The sequence below is a fragment of the Pelobates fuscus genome, chromosome 13 (genome assembly GCF_036172605.1).
Source record: "Pelobates fuscus isolate aPelFus1 chromosome 13, aPelFus1.pri, whole genome shotgun sequence".
Classification (NCBI taxonomy): Eukaryota; Metazoa; Chordata; class Amphibia; order Anura; family Pelobatidae; genus Pelobates; species Pelobates fuscus.
In genome coordinates this window covers 12,633,558-12,648,072 of record NC_086329.1, presented here as the reverse complement: position 1 = coordinate 12,648,072, position 14,515 = coordinate 12,633,558, and the positions used below count along the sequence as shown (strand labels likewise).

General features: G+C 37.9%; 1 protein-coding gene across 2 annotated transcripts in view; it reads left to right on the top strand.

The window, feature by feature from the left end:
- KCNH5 (potassium voltage-gated channel subfamily H member 5) overlaps positions 1-14,515 on the top strand; it is a 215,366-nt gene that overhangs the window by 33,143 nt on the left and 167,708 nt on the right. For both annotated transcript variants that reach the window (XM_063440105.1, XM_063440106.1), the window contains exons 3-4: positions 3,272-3,378; positions 7,889-8,017. In XM_063440105.1, the coding sequence (XP_063296175.1) occupies positions 3,272-3,378; positions 7,889-8,017 (236 nt within the window). The remainder of the gene's footprint in view (positions 1-3,271; positions 3,379-7,888; positions 8,018-14,515) is intronic.

Genomic DNA, 14,515 nt, shown 5'->3' with positions numbered 1-14,515 from the left:
GATTTTTTTTATTACCGTAATGCAGTTTTTATCTAAACAGAATAGCTTTTTCAAATATTTTGTATTCTTCAAATCTTTATAGTAAATACTAATTACTTTAATATATTCACAAGATGTGTAGAATATAGCAAACATTTGTTATGAATATTTTAGATGACGCCCACATTCTAAATCTCTGAATGCAACCTATTACTCGCTCTCATCCTGTTTTCCCTTATTTTTGCTAATTTTGTCCCCAGTTGTGCCCATTTATACAACTTTCCCTGTCTGTACCTCACACAGCCCACCATAGTCCAGATTATTGGACCAATTCTTACTAAATCACAGGTGTGAATAAGACAGGGGAGGATTAATGGATCTGTCACAGTTTATATCATTTAAATACTGCTACGATTAAATATGTGTTGGCATTTACCAGATTTCGAAGAAGAAAAATTACTAAATAAAAAAAAAGTCTGACATGGGACAAAGTGTGAACCAACTTGTGAAATCTCTAGTTTTTCAACTTGAAAAATCAGAAGCTCATACAATTCCAACAAGAAACACTGTAAAGCTCTACCAAACAAACAAAAAAAACAAACAAATACAAAACCGCAAAACACAGTAAGCAGGCAAAAGATGATTGTTTAAAAAAAAAAAAAAAAATAAACACAAAAGAACCCACTGCACATTTTAAATAATTGCTTTGATATTCTTCCTAGCTGTTTACAGTTACAGTATCTGTTGTGAAGTAGCGTAATGAATCCCATGCCATTTTTATTTACATGTAAAGTCTGTTTACTGATTATTGGATGCAAGGGAAATATGTGCAGCAAAAACAAGTTAATTGGACATTGCATTTCTGCTCCAGGACACGATGTTTACACAAGACTATTTACACTTTTGCAGGAAGCAGTAAAATGCGTATTTTTTTACTTATTGATTTTGTAGTTATACAAAACATATAGTACAAAACCTGAGAATGTCTACATTAACTAAATACCTAAACAAACACAACAAGCTGGTCAAAGTAACGTTTTAATTTAGTTGTTTATTAACTAGTAGAACTCGTATTTTATGGATTATGGTATGTTTGTTGAAATTGGCAACTCGTTTTCTTATTATTTTTTTTTTAATGAAAATGTTAATTGGCTTTTAACTAGTCTGAAACTCTATTATTCCACAGTTAAAGCTGAGTAGTGTTCAGTTTCTACTGTGTATTACCTAAAAGATTTCATGAACTCTCCCCTAAATATTCACTAATTTCTAAATACATTGGCTACTTTCGAGCCCTGTATTCACTAAAGGGATAGTAGAAAACTGCTTACAATTTGTAAGGAGCAAAAATAGCAGTATCTCTTCCAAGAGAAACCTATAGAATCACTTTTGATTTTGAGGAATTACTGGACTTTGCCCGCATTGTATTTGTTTAATATTGTTTCAAATTTTTTGTGTTCCATTTTCTTGCAAAAGTCCTAAGGTGAAGCGTTTTTTATCTGTTAATTCTAATATATTCACAAAGCATATTGAAAGGCAAAGTAAGCATTGCATAAAGTTATTTTACTGCGTCGCTGAGAATGCTAGATATTTAAATGGAAACTAGCATATCTCTGGAATTTATACCATTGAGTAAAACATTGACCATCACCTATAACTTGTGTTAACTTTCTCTTTTGCTTTTCATGAAATGCTCCGTTTTTTTTCTTTGAAATTTGTACCAATAGTTTAGCAAATTACATCATAATTGAATTAGGACAAGGCGCAGCCATTGCACACAATGCAGATTAAGAGGCAAAATTTAAAGTTTGTCTCATTCCTCCTCTTCTCTGGGGGCTTTTTCTATGATGGTCAGATGCAAAGGACAGTGCTTACAATAATGACCAACAGGGAGCTATGGCGGAGGTTGAAGAATTATGTTTTTGATGTTGAAACAAAACATGGTCTATTTGCTCCAGGTGGGATTCATGACTTTTTGTAGTTACTCTGGATCAAAAAACAGAGGTGTACATTTCTAAAAAATGTTTTGCAGGTCTCACAAATACATGTGTTAATATTTTTTTTGTTTGTTATTGTTTAAACAGTTGCCTCTTGGGATAATTAGTTCCTGCAAATCAGTTTATTTAAAAATGGACTAAAATCTTTAGAAGATTTATATCACTTTTCCTCACTACTACTTAAAGGACCACTATAGGCACCCAGACCACTTCAGCTCAATGAAGTGGTCTGGGTGCCAGGTCCCTCTAGGGTTAACCCTTTATGCTGTAAACATAGCAGTTTCAGAGAAACTGCTTTGTTTACTTTAGGGTTAATCCAGCCTCTAGTGACTGTCTCATTGACAGCTGCTAGAGGCGCTTCTGCGCTTCTCATTGTGATTTTCACAGTGAGAAGATGCCAGTGTCCATAGGAAAGCATTGAGAATGCTTTCCTATGGACTGGCTGAATGCGTGCGTGGCTCTTGCCGCACATGCCCATTCAGCCGATGACGGTGAAAGGAGGAGGAGAGTCTCCAGCAGCGAGGGAGCCCGGCGCTGGAGAAAGGAAAGTGTTTAACCCCCTTCCTCTCCATTCAGCCCGGCGGGAGGGGGACCCTGAGGGTGGGGGCACCCTCAGGGCACTATAGTGCCAGGAAAACTACTATGTTTTCCTGGCACTATAGTGGTCCTTTAATTGAACTTTGGTAGACCTGTGCTCAGTGAGAACATTTGGTTCCTCAGAGAAACTTTGTGGCGTGGGCAGGAAACATTTAGAATAGCCGAAGTTCGAAGGTTCAGCTCATCAAAATTTAATTTCATTTTGGCTGTCCACTAAACTGTCATTTTTTTTTGGGGGGGGGGGGGGGGGGGGCACGGGTGAAATTACAGATCTAAACAAACTTGCTCGTCAAATGCTCAAATTATTTGTTTCATGATTAGTCTTTATTAGTATTTTCCGGTTCAGAAATCGGGAATTCAGACAATCACCTAATCAGCTTGCTCAGCCTATATTTGATTCATTTTAATTTCCAACCTATGTTGTGATTGAAAAGTTAAAGTATACGGAACAATGGAATGCAAATCTATCAATATATAAGTAGCAAAGTTAGTCTTGTATCCTTGCATATACTGTCTGTATTATTATTATTATTTTTTTACATCTATGTTATGAAAATTATATTACACATAAGTGCATTTATGTATGTTTTTTTTTTTTTTTTTTTAACTTAGAGAAATAATGTGTTCGGAATTATGTTTTCCAAAATATTAAAACTGTCATACATATTGTAAATAACCAGTGGGTAACTTACTCTTTGTAGCTTTATGTATGGAGAATTGACAGACAAGAAAACCATTGAGAAGGTCCGGCAGACGTTTGATAACTACGAGTCGAATTGCTTTGAAGTGCTTCTTTACAAGAAAAGCAGTATGTATACATTGAACCTATCTGTTTAAAACATGTATCTTATTATTGTTCTTGTATACCATGCATAAAGTTTTATTGTGAAAATTTTAACAAAAAAAACAAAACAAAAAGAAAAACGTCTGAGAACATGTGATCACAGCGCCCAATCAGAACTTCAGGTCACCAGAACTAAGCTGATTAGCTCCCAGCACTCCAAAAGAGGAAGTACAATTTCTATATTGATTATTTGCTTAATCTTTCTTTACTGAACCTCCCAGCAGCAAAGAAACCGTTAACAATGATGTAAAAAAATGTAACCAATCAGAGTGTACAACAATATCTCATAGTGTCATCAAGCTCCTCCCGACAACTCTTTCTTCCTGTAGCCGAAACTAGCATAGACCAACCATGTAAACAATAAAACTTCATGAACAATGGACGAAACTGAAGGTCCTGTACTTGGTCAACCTCGTAAACAGAGAAATGATGAGCTGCAGGCTCCACGTTGTAATGACCGTAGAAAGTCTGCACACTCAAAGGAAACAGGGAGATTTCCGTGAAAGGTTCTCCTTCCAGAGAAAATCAAGTCTATTAATCACATATGGTTAACATCAATCATTGGTATATGTCCTTGTAAGTATTGGTGAGAGAATGATACAGTCCTGAATATAATACTAGTGTGTTACCTATGGCAGATGGTGATTAGTCCAAACGTTGAAACGGATATGTACCCAACTATCTAATAACGTACCTTAAAGGGTGGGTATAAGAAATATAAAGGGAGGGAAAATATTTGCCTTGTGTCGTTAATAAAATTTTCATTATTCGTTCACTAGAGCTAGAATAATCCCTAATTTTATGGCAAGACAGGAGGCTTCATATTTGCTGTTTTAACGCTCCTGTATGATAAAAGAAGCAGCATGTGGCATAGGTTTGAAATAGAAAGTACGAAACATGGACTCTCTGGATCAATCCGCGGAGGATAAGATGTCTGTGAGGGAACTGCCTGCTCGAAAGGCAGAGGATGCGGCCGCTCCCCTGACTGAGTGCGCTTAAAAAGGATGGGTCAATCCCAGCTTGGGTAAGAAGCCATCTGATCTACCGTCAAATCGTGGGAGAGGAGACCGGCTTGTGCAGTCTGACATGAGACCAGAAGAAATCACGAAGGGGTACACAGCGTAGCTGTGGTATCTATATAATGTTGAGCACAACGCGCCATGCAGAGGGATGGTCTGTTCGAAAAGTAAGGATAAAAGACTGCAGAAGAATTAGTCTAACTCCCTCAAGTGTGAAAACTACCGCATGGTAGTCAAATGCTTGAATATCCGAAACGATACGGAAGGATACTAAACACAGAAGTAATGCCAACTTGGCAGAGAGTTGGCTTAACGACAAAGCCTCATTGAAAGGCCAAGATTCCACAAAGGAAAAAACCTGGGTGACATCCCAGAAATTGGAATATCTGGGGTTAAACCCTGAAATGGTCCAAGCTACAAGCTTGAGTCGTTCTTCAAGAGTGAGCGGATGACAGTCCCCTGCTGGGTTCCTAAAAATGCATCGACTGCCCAGTATTGGCGGTCTGGAAGCCTGCTGAAAATAGTCTCCGTCTGGCAGTTCAACCAAGATGCGAAAAGGTCTAGCGTGAGAGATACGCGAAGACAGTTAATTTGATGACACAGTAGGGGATCCAATTGCCAGTCGCTAATGTCCCTCCAATGACAGGAGAACCAGTTTGCGACTACATTGTCTGTATATTCCACCCAAATGGACAGATTTCTCTCTTGGCAGAATTGGTAGAGGTCCTTTGTAAGATAGGGCAGCAGTTTGGATCAGGATCATCCCAACCGATTCACATAACGCACTGCTGAGATATTGTCCATGCATAATACTAGGGAACAATTAAAAAAAATCTTTTGCGAAACTGCGGATCGCAAAGGATCCTGCTATTAATTTTAGGCAGTTGATGTGTAGAGCCTGTTCTCAAGGTGACCATAGTCCTCCGGAGGACCTCTCTGAGCATGTTTAGCCCCACCCCAGTAGGCTGGCGTCGGATTCCAGAACGAAGTCCGGCTGCAATCCTAATATGGCTTTGCCATTCCAGGCTTCCATGTTGTGAAGTACCCAGTGGAGCTCTATACGGACTTCGTCCGTTAGGCAAATGAACTGGTTGTAGGAAGGGGATCAGTGCAGATAATTTGTTGAGCCGCTGCATAGCTCGTTAGTGTAAAGGTCCTAGGTATATAGCCAGGATAGTGTCCAAGAGGTGACCTATAATTTGTGCTAAATCGCGCAGACTAATCCGTTGTGCTGACAGCAATTTCAGAATGTCTCTTTTAATAGATTTGATCATTGCAGAAGGCAATTGTAAAAACGCCTGTATCGAATCTATTAGAAATCCAAGAAACTGAACCGTCTGAGAGGGTTCCAGATCCGATTTCTGAAAATTTATGACAAAACCCAGGTTTTGTAACAAAGCAGTTGTCATGTCCGTATGTTGACAGAGAAGGTTTTGATCCTGAGCCATGATCAGGATGTCGTTCATATATACAATGTAACAAATCCCAAGATAATTGGAATAGACTCACCTGGGAGGCAAGCAGCAAAGAAAGAGGATATGGGATATTGTTGTACACTCTGATTGGTTAAAACTTTTTACATCATTGTTAACTGTTTCTTTGCTGCTGGGAGGTTCAGTAAAGAAAGATTAAGCAAATATGAAGCCTCCTGTCTTGCCATAAAATCACTGGCTGTTTATACCATTTGTGCTTATGCTCTCCTATCCAGTCATCCCACCCTATACATTATCATTTACACATTTACAAGAATCATTTCGATTTAAGGACCCCCATATGTGTTCAATGGTGTGAAAAAGGAAATTCTATTTAATCAAACAGGCACTTAGGCGCACTTTTAATTTTAATTTGTCATTTTATTTGTTACTTTTTTGTATTTTCTTCCAAACGTGACTATTTGTTCGGGTCTTCAGTAATGTAACCCTGACACCAGTTGTGTGTGTTTATATCAAAACAATGACATTTTTGAAAAAAATCTAATTTTGTGTATAAGGGCCAACAACCAATTTAATGAAATTCAGGAGGATGCATTTTGGTCTATACAGTAAATGAACGAACCACGAATGATGCATTGTATACATGAAATTCTACATTTAGCTAATATTTTCTTTCTGTAAATGTTATTTTATAGTCTTCAGTCACTGTGCGGATACAATGTAGTAGTAAAGAATGTTATGGTCTCTCTTAGATGTGTCTGAGTGTCACTAACTGAAATTAATAACCCGGGCAGCTACAGCAAAACATCAAATAAACTTGTCCTTATCGATGTCGATAAAGTATTATTATACAGTTCACTGATTTGATAGGCGTTTGCATCTTGTGCTTTAAAAAAAAAAAAAAACATTGTCTATTAAAAATCAGCATTCATTGGTTGTATTATTCAGTTCATACTGAATGATGGTGTATGTTGTGTGTGAGAATCTGTAGTGGATGATTGGTGTATGGAGCAGGCTGAGAGATGGAAGTGGTTTAGGGATGCTCAGTGCGCCCGTGTGTGTTGGTTGAGTTTTGTATATGTGGTCTCTGAAATTTGTTTGTGGAAATGAGTATGGAATTGATTGAGTGTTAATTGTGTTGTGGGGAAGTTGGTTAAGTGTCCCCACACATCTATCCTTACTTCTTTCATATGCCCCCCTACTTACCTTTTTTTCATTTGTTATCCTTGGTGAGCCAGTACACAACTGTGCACAACTGTGCATATTGTACTAGTGCACATTAAGGTCCAACTGCAGCTCTTGCACTAATGCCATCTATCTATCTATCTATCTATCTATCTATCTATCTATCTATTTATCTATTTGTCTGTCTGTCTATCTATCTGTGTCTATCTATCTATCTATCTCACAGTGAGATTGTGTGTAAATAAATAATGGACATCATTAAGTATTTATTCCGGTCTATTATATGTGATCTGTCACATAATAAGAATGTGCTAAATCACTTAACATGGAGTCCTATATCAAAGTTTCACTTCCACTCTATCCTTGATGGGCTACAACACTGTATATCATCACAGGGGACCGAGTCCAACTCATGGACTGTGAAACCCCCTTGTGGATAATCTGGCTCTGTGCTCAGGTCCATTATGATCCAGTAATGATGAAAAAATAGTTGACCTGATGTTTTAACCAGACACATTCCCTTTCCCCAGACACCTCATCACAACGTCCCTGCATTTTAAGGTGGCCCCTCTGTAATTGTTTTGTAATTGTGAATGCGAGTTCAAGGAAGTCTGGAGGACATGTGTCACGGCAGGGACACTGGAATGAGGGGATGTAAATGTTAGCGAGTAGGAGGGATTATTGGGGATATTGGGTCTTGTTATAGGGGTTCATGATTGGATGAGAAATAAGAGGCTGCTAATCATTTACCGTAATATCATCAATGCATTTGCAAGAATTTGCAGGCACGGGCTAGAACCCATATTAATACTGCATCATTCTTTTCCTTTTTTACAGGAACTCCTGTGTGGTTTTATATGCAGATTGCACCCATACGAAATGAACATGAAAAAGTAGTTTTATTTCTGTGTACTTTCAAAGATATTACTTTATTCAAACAACCCATTGAAGATGACTCAACGAGAGGTAATTTCTGTTTCTGCAATTCATTAGTGCTGTCTGTGTGGCATGCAGTGTCTGAATGTGGCGATTCACACGGAGTAAGCCATTGTATTGATGTTCCATAATGGTTATTTATTGATACCCTGGTGAAAATACAACAAAACAACTCAAAATGTCAATCATTCTTTCTAAGCATTTAATGAGGTTCAGAAATACATAAAGACACCAGCAGTGAGTCATTTATAGCTGGACACATTTTAATGCAAATTACATTTTAAACACAAAAACATGTATTTAGTCTAAAAAGCCCTAAAACAAATTTTAGAATGTTTGCATTTTTCTTAATGTGGCAGTTTCTGCAGCAAGGAAAAACCTTTCTAGTATAAGTGATCTGTGTTCCACAGGGGTATTCTAATTTTCATTATAAAGGAATGAGACATCAGGTAAGGTTTCTTGCTTGTTTAAAAATAAAATAATAATAATAGAAATCATTTTTTTAAAAAGGTGGTATTTTTTTCCTGTAGCATTGTCAACATAGATAATGTAACGGCTACTGATTGTCAGGTCTACATGAGCCCAAACTGTCTCCCATTTAGGAAACAGATGTATATGGGACATAAAAACAAATTATCTTATAGAGGTTCTGCAATTCATCCCAAGAAACCTCCTTAAAATCTGGGCGAATCCAAGTATGCAGAATTTCCTGATCTTCCATATGCCTGGCTCCAAGGTTTCCAAGGCAATCTGGCCCTAATAATGTGACATCTATAGATAAATGGGGGGCTGGGTACCCCATGATTCTAAGTGCCTAACACCCCCTGAACTTGGGGACATGCCAATGATGCTATTTGCATAACCGATGACACTCTACATGTGGTGCGGTCAGAAGTGAGACTGCCCAAAGAGGGGCATGTCGACATGACTGGCAGAGTAACGGTCTTCCTGGCCTGCCCCACTCGAGGCGGCACATGCGCAGAACGCTTTTATAGATCTCTGGACCTGGCTTAATGCAGTGACTGCAGTTTACATAACAGGAACATGCCTTTTGATGGGCTCATGCCATACTGATTGTGGACAGTTCCCTGGCATACCTATATATGAACAAAACAGGGGACCAACCTAGGATGGAGGGGACAGGAGAACAAAATTGGAATGGTCCCGCTGCCCATGGCCTTTGTTTATTTGTCTAATTACTTTTGGGCTATTTAATAGAGGTTCTGTTTATAATTTGATGGCCTTATGCACATTTCCCAGTGTATGCAAGTAGATTCCTTAAATTATTATTATTTATATTGATTTGAGTGCCACCGTTGTTATTAAGTGGAACTTGTTATTTTTTCCCCTTGTACTGTATCAGTAGCGCTAGAGCTTTAGTAATTTAGTAAGCAGAGGGATAATGTAATTTCTGTCTTGAGAAACCAATATTGTAAGAGCTTTTACGGGCATGGCTGTTGTATTTGTGAATTATACATTTGATAGACATATAAATTAAATAAACCTCGCTAGGAGACTGCGGAGTCTGCGAACACAAAAACAACTCACAAATAAATAAGAGTTACTGCAGTTTTTGGAACATGTAGGAGACTGCATGGAACTACATTTTTTTCTTATGCATGACCATAAAGTTATTTGACATTTTAAAAATAACTTTTTTGCTCCTCTTTTAGAAGCAACACCTATATTTTCAATGCAGCCACAGTGGTGAAATTGGTGCTTTTATAGATACTCGTGTTTTCCTCTGCCCCAAAATCCTGTATATTTTTATATTTTACTATAAGGTCATTTGCACACCCATCATGCCTGGTTTTTAAATGGTTTGGTATCTATCTATCTATCTATCCATCTATCCATCTCTCCATCCTCCATCTGCCAGGGGGAGCCGTGCGGCAGCCTCTGTCCCCGTCCGGCTGAATGTATCACACTCTTTTCCCTCCACCTCGGCGGTCGTGTAGCGTTCTCCAGTTCCAGCTTCAGGACATGTTCTGTACTTCACAGGTTACGTGAGGTTACTGGGTAACCATTGGATACCCATGTGTACTGCAGGAGTGCTTAGAGTTTTGGGACCCCTTCAAATTTTATTTTTATAGGAAACTTGTTAAGGGTCATGATTGTGGGGCACACCATGCTCCCTAAGGTCACACCCCTTTTTTGTGATTTGGTACAGGGTGATGATGCTGTCGATTAGCCTTATAGTTGTATATTTCCCTCTTCCATGGGGTAGTTGCCATGTTGTAGTTTCTGTTAACCAATAGTATGTTCAGAGTATATTTGTTTCCTGTAACTGACCTGGCTTAGTTTTGACTATCCTGCTATTGGTATTCCTGACCCGGCTTTTTATTTAGTTTCTGGGCACTTCTAGAATCTTCCACCTCCGCTAGTTAAGTTCCAGTAAATGTACCTCCGTCTTTCTTTTACCTTGTACTTACTAGCTGTTTCCCTATTCTGTGTTAGTCTCACCCCATCCTGACATATTGACGATACATTTTGGTGAAGAATGTGTTCAGAAAAAATAATGCCACCTTCGGTTTCAGGATATGTAGCAATTGGTCTTTATTATGAAGTCTTCAGAACCCCTTGTTGGCGTTATTTTCTAGACCCATCAAGGGTCAACAGAAAGTGATTTCATGAATGAAACAATGAAAATGCACATGCAATAAGGAACTAAAACAGCGGACAGTGTTTCACAAATCAGGTCCATGCAGTTGGGCCCACTCTTAATGTGAAGACTTTCTCTTCTTGTAACCCTCTTCTTTCTGTCTAATCCTGTATCTTATCTCTGAAAATCAGTCCACTTGTAGTGATTCTCTAATGCCTTTTCCTGTGTAGCATCACAGGCAAGGACAATCAAACCAAACTAACTGTCATCAGTGAGTGTCACTTGCCTCACCCCTTTCACAATGCATCATACAGATTACATTTTGGGACTCCCACCAGGTTCCATATTGTAACTATATTAGTCAAACCCTGTACAATTTAACCAGGGGATGGATATAAATATAGTTACACTTTCAATGACTTTCAAACTAGATTTTCTGCTTGCTTGACTCTGTTCTTTCTGTAATGAAAGAATGTTTTAGATCTCTTCTGCCTCCATGTGTAAACCATGTCTTCATCATAATCTCACTTATCCATTGTCATCCTCTTTCATTCAAAAAGAGGCTGTTGTTATTTTCAGGTCCCAAATAGATTACAGCGTCCTCATGTACTTTGAGTCTTGGATTGTCCTGGCCTATCCATGCATAATGCTGTTCTGCAGTCTTCCCAACAGTTCTGATTTCAGGGTTCTGTCCTGCCTTCCTGATTTAGTTCCCTGGTGTCCTGCATTCGGGGACACCAACTATCCTTAGGAAGCATTACATGAGCATATCATTAGATGCACTCGCACTGTGCATTCACACTACAACCCTGCTCAGAGTGCTTCAACACCTGGGGATGGCCAGACAGGCTTCTTCGGAGAGCATGACTGGCCCATTGACACACACATTTTCCAGATTGGCTAGAAAATTATGGTCATCACCGGTGATGCCTCCTCTAAGACCCACCAAGTTGTCTTGTTTTGCATACAATCACTGTTGGGAGATATGTATATGTGTCTTCACTAGGCTTTCTTCCCATAATGGAAGTTGGCCATCTATCTTCACCTGGCATTTTTCTGATGTGAAATAGGCTAGTTGATAATTTTGCAAGTCTGCCTGGCCTACCTTGTATATGAAATGTCTTATGAGTGTATATATGGCCCTTCTTAGTAGCCACTCAATGCCACAACACCTTAGCTCTATGAATTCTGGTCAATTTAGAAAAATAAATAGTTCTATACACTGCAATTTATCAGCCGTTTACACAAAGAATGTGAACTGTATGCTGCCAGCACGTGTTGTGAATAGGGAAGAGTTCTAAGCACTAGTGATAGCTATGTAAATCTATATTTTATATGCATGTAAAGTATTTAGTATTTAAGTACATTGTTATGTAAACTCCAGATAGCAGTACATTGCTACACATTTAATGTGAACTATATATAATACTCCACAACATTAACCGTAATTGGATCTGATTTTGTCCATATTAGATATTACTTATTTATTTTTTTGGGGCGTATTTGTAGTACTTTGTAGAAGATGGCTGTTAAAACCAATTATTTTATGTGATGTAGGATAGAAAATATGGTGACTGGCACAGATTAATTCAACAGATAACAGTTAAGTATGCATCTGTAATCACTAAATGTCCTATAATGGGATGGTGGTTATTAGCCGATAGGCTGCTCCAGAGAAACTGTTAATGTTGCATGGCTTACTGCTTACTACGTTGTGGGGTTTACCTCACAAAGCATAGGATCACAATATCATTGATTGAGAAATACTGTATGAAGCAATATTATTGGTTGATGCAGACTCTATCGGTTTTTTTATAATCCAACCCTATCTTTGGGACACAGTTATTCTCATAGGGAGGTCAAATAAAAGTTTGGAAGCCATCCGTTGTGATGTGGTTCTTTAAAACCACTTAAAGAGGCACTCCAGATGCCTGAAACACTGCAACTTGCTGAATTGCTTGATGGATGAACAATGTGTCCTTCGTACGGTTACTCCCTGGTTGTTTAGCTCAGTGGTTCTAAACTCAAGAAACAGAAATTGCCCAGAACACCTGCCTTGCAGTCTCATTTAACTGCATTTGGAAGTCTGTGATTGGACAGCAACAGAATGTCTGGGCGGGGTTAGAAGGGGAGGACTTGCAAAGACAGCAGACAAGAGATCGCAACTTTTACAAGCTGGTTTTAGATATAGCCCCAATAAAGAAATTCATAATTAAACGTTTGTGTTTCTGTTGAGGACATGTATACTAAACAGTGGGTTTCCTAAAATGTATTTCTTTTTTTAAATTTTGATTTCTCTTTAAATTTGAAATTCACTTTGAAATCCAAATTCTCCAAGTCCTTTATTAAGTTGAAAGCGCAAAGCTTTACAAGTAGTGCATAGGTTATATAGAATAATATAGAATGGAGTCGTTAACTTTAAAACAAAACGGTGAGTGACTGAGAAATATCATTGGCATGGAACAAAATTGACTGAATCCACTTTAACTTGAAAAAGGCCAGTGTTGGCTGAAACGTTGTCCCTTCTTGCTTGTGGTTTCCATTAAAGGTCTGCAGTCAACAATGAGTGCCTTCTACTTTTTGAAGTTATGAAACTACTGGGAATTGCCAGCCCTAAGACCCACGAGTACCTACCCTTCCCTATGGGGTATAAAGGAAAATACATGAGTGCAGTCCCTTTGTTTTGTATTTGAATCTTGAATCCAGTTTAACTGCTGGGGTTATGGAAGTGAATTCATTTGATTAACAATACACAATGTCAACCAAATTGGTAATTCTTGGCACAGTGAGGAAAATGGATCATTTTGAGTATCATTACACTTTTAAGATATTAGTAACTTAAATTTGGATTGAAGCAAGGATATAAAGTTGGATCGTTGATTGAAGTCTAGCAGATTTACTGTGAAAATTCCAACTCATCTGATTTAATTTGCGTTTCACGAAAATCTTAATTGTTTTTGTTAAGCTACAGAGAAGTAAGACTTCTAAAACACTATTGAATTAGTTTACTATATCCAAGCTTCATTGCGGTGTTTGATTGTCCACGTTTATAAGAAGGTTGACAATGGTTGGGTTTCTTGCGAGAACAATTATTGATTTCAAATAAAGACCCCGAGAACATGTTCAATATAGTCGATAGCATATTTTAATGATTCAAAGATACAATGATTCCGCCCCATGCTTCTATTTGCAAGTGTTCTTTGAGAACAAGCCTCTGGCTGATTTGAATGCGGTGTGCTGAGGTTTTATTGTTACTAGTGAATTTCATTGCTTATCAGTAACAAAATAAACAAAAAGACTGGTGGAAAACAGCAGAAATACTCAAGTGTTTCCATTCTAGTAAAAGCTTTTCTTTAAATAATTGTTGGTTATATTAAGAACAAAATACTTTGTTGCTTAATCATATCTTAAAGATGCAAATCCGTATAACTGCCTTAGCAGCAACAGAAAATGTTGCAATATATATATATATATATATATATATATGTTTGGTAGAAACGAAAAACAACAAATTGTAATATTCTAGAACGTAATGAAGAATAAACATGTTTCTTAGAGCTATATATAAAAATCAAGTACAGCTTGTATTTTCTGACTTGTATTCGTAAAATCCCTATATACCAACAGTAAAAGTGATTATCTCTCAGAATACATAACTCTTCACATTATGACATTTTTCAATATAATTTTAAATACAAGGAAGTAAAATTAATCAGCCGCATTGATATTCATTACTTCTAAGCTGTGGAACTCTAGATATGGGTCCGTACAAACAGGTATTCACACAGTTCTGTTTTGTTACATGGAGGCAACTTGCAACATTATAACAAAATACACTCTAAATCGAATGGAAAGTCCACTCCACGTAGATGTGGGCTTAAAGTAGCTCTGTCACTAAACTTATTCCCTTCCCATAGCCTATGTAT